At 58.6% G+C, this 2053-nt stretch overlaps 1 protein-coding gene across 1 annotated transcript; it reads left to right on the top strand.

The window, feature by feature from the left end:
- Positions 1–351: 351 nt before the first annotated feature.
- LOC130592266 (uncharacterized protein DDB_G0271670-like) lies at positions 352–1608 on the top strand. Its single transcript, XM_057396481.1, has one exon. It carries the CDS (start codon positions 352–354, stop codon positions 1606–1608), a length of 1257 nt encoding a protein of 418 aa, XP_057252464.1.
- Positions 1609–2053: the final 445 nt, after the last annotated feature.

The following is a 2053-nucleotide window of genomic DNA, read 5'->3' as shown; positions in this document are numbered from 1 at the left end:
GGGGGGGGCAGTGGGGACATGGGGGGGCATTGGGGACAAGGGGGGGGGGGGTACAGTGGGGACATGGGGGGGCAGTGGGGACATGGGGGGGGGTACAGTGGGGACATGGGGGGGACATTGGGGACATGGGGGGGGGGTACAGTGGGGACAGGGGGGGGACATTGGGGACATGGGGGGGACATGGGGGGGACATTGGGGACATGGGGGGGGTACAGTGGGGACATGGGGGGGACATTGGGGACATGGGGGGGACATTGGGGACATGGGGGGACATTGGGGACATGGGGGGGACATTGGGGACATGGGGGGACATTGGGGACATGGGGGGGACATTGGGGACATGGGGGGGACATGGACATGGGGGGGCAGTGGGGACATGGGCATGGGGGGGACAGTGACACACAGTGGGGGGGGGACGACACGCAGAGCCTACCCACAGCCCCACATGTGCCCAGTGCCACCAGTGACTCCAGTCACACTGCAACCAGTCACACCAGTAACACCAGTGCCACCAGTGCCACCTCCAGTGCCACCAGTGACTCCAGTCACACTGCATCCAGTCACACCAGTAACACCAGTGCCCCCAGTGTCTCCAGTCACACTGAATCCAGTCACAGCAGTACCACCAGTGCCACCTCAAGTGCCACCAGTGACTCCAGTCACACTGCATCCAGTCACACCAGTAACACCAGTGCCACCAGTACCACCTCCAGTGCTACCAGTGCCTCCAGTAACCCTGCATTGAGTCACACCAATACCACCATTGCCACCAGTACCACCTCCAGTACCACCAGTGACTCCAGTCACACTGCATCCAGTCACACCAGTACCCCCAGTGCCACCTCCAGTACCACCAGTGACTCCAGTCACACTGCAACCAGTCACACCAGTACCACCAGTGCCACCAGTACCACCTCCAGTGCCTCCAGTGACTTCAGTCACCCTGCATCCAGTCACACCAGTAACACCGGTGCCCCCAGTGACTCCAGTCACACGGCATCCAGTCACACCAGTACCACCAGTACCACCTCCAGTGCCCCCAGTGACTCCAGTCACACTGCATCCAGTCACACCAGTAACACCAGTGCCACCTCCAGTGCCCCCAGTGACTCCAGTCACACTGCATCCAGTCACACCAGTACCCCCAGTGCCACCTCCAGTGCCCCCAGTGACTCCAGTCACCCTGCATCCAGTCACACCAGTAACACCAGTGCCACCAGTACCACCTCCAGTGCCTCCAGTGACTTCAGTCACCCTGCATCCAGTCACACCAGTACCACCGGTGCCCCCAGTGACTCCAGTCACACTGCATCCAGTCACACCAGTAACACCAGTGCCACCTCAAGTGCCCCCAGTGACTCCAGTCACACTGCACCCAGTCACACCAGTACCACCACTACCACCTCCAGTGCCTCCAGTGACTCCAGTCACCCTGCATCCAGTCAAACCAGTAACACCAGTAACAACTCCAGCACCACCAGTGATTCTAGCAGCACCAGCAACAGTGGCACCAGGAACACCAGTGACTCCAGTAACAGTGGCACCAGCGCTCCCAACCCCCTCCAGTCCCCTCCAGTGACACCAATAACACATCAGTCATACCAGTGACACCAGTTAACATACCAGTAACACCAGTCACACCAGTAACACACCGGTGACACGAGTAGCAGCAATCACACAAGTAACACACCGGTCACACCAGTAACACACCAGTAACACCAGTGACACCAGTAGCACACCAGTGACACCAGTAACACCAGTGACACCAGTAACACCAGTGACACCAGTAGCACACCAGTGACACCAGTAACACCAGTGACACCAGTAACACCAGTAACACCAGTGACACCAGTAGCACACCAGTCACACCAGTAACACCAGTGACACCAGTAGCACACCAGTCGCACCAGTAACACCAGTGACACCAGTAGCACACCAGTCACACCAGTAACACCAGTGACACCAGTAGCACGCCAGTCACACCAGTAACTGCAGTCACACCAGTAACACCAGTGACACCAGTAGCACACCAGTCACACCAGTAACACCAGTG

The sequence above is a fragment of the Pezoporus wallicus genome, unplaced genomic scaffold, assembly GCF_028554395.1.
Source record: "Pezoporus wallicus isolate ANWC-B61680 ecotype Strahan unplaced genomic scaffold, APGP_CSIRO_Pwel_v1 contig_13973, whole genome shotgun sequence".
Taxonomy (NCBI): Eukaryota; Metazoa; Chordata; class Aves; order Psittaciformes; family Psittacidae; genus Pezoporus; species Pezoporus wallicus.
The sequence above is the reverse complement of the archived record's forward strand: the minus strand, read 5'-3'. Positions and strand labels throughout refer to the sequence as shown.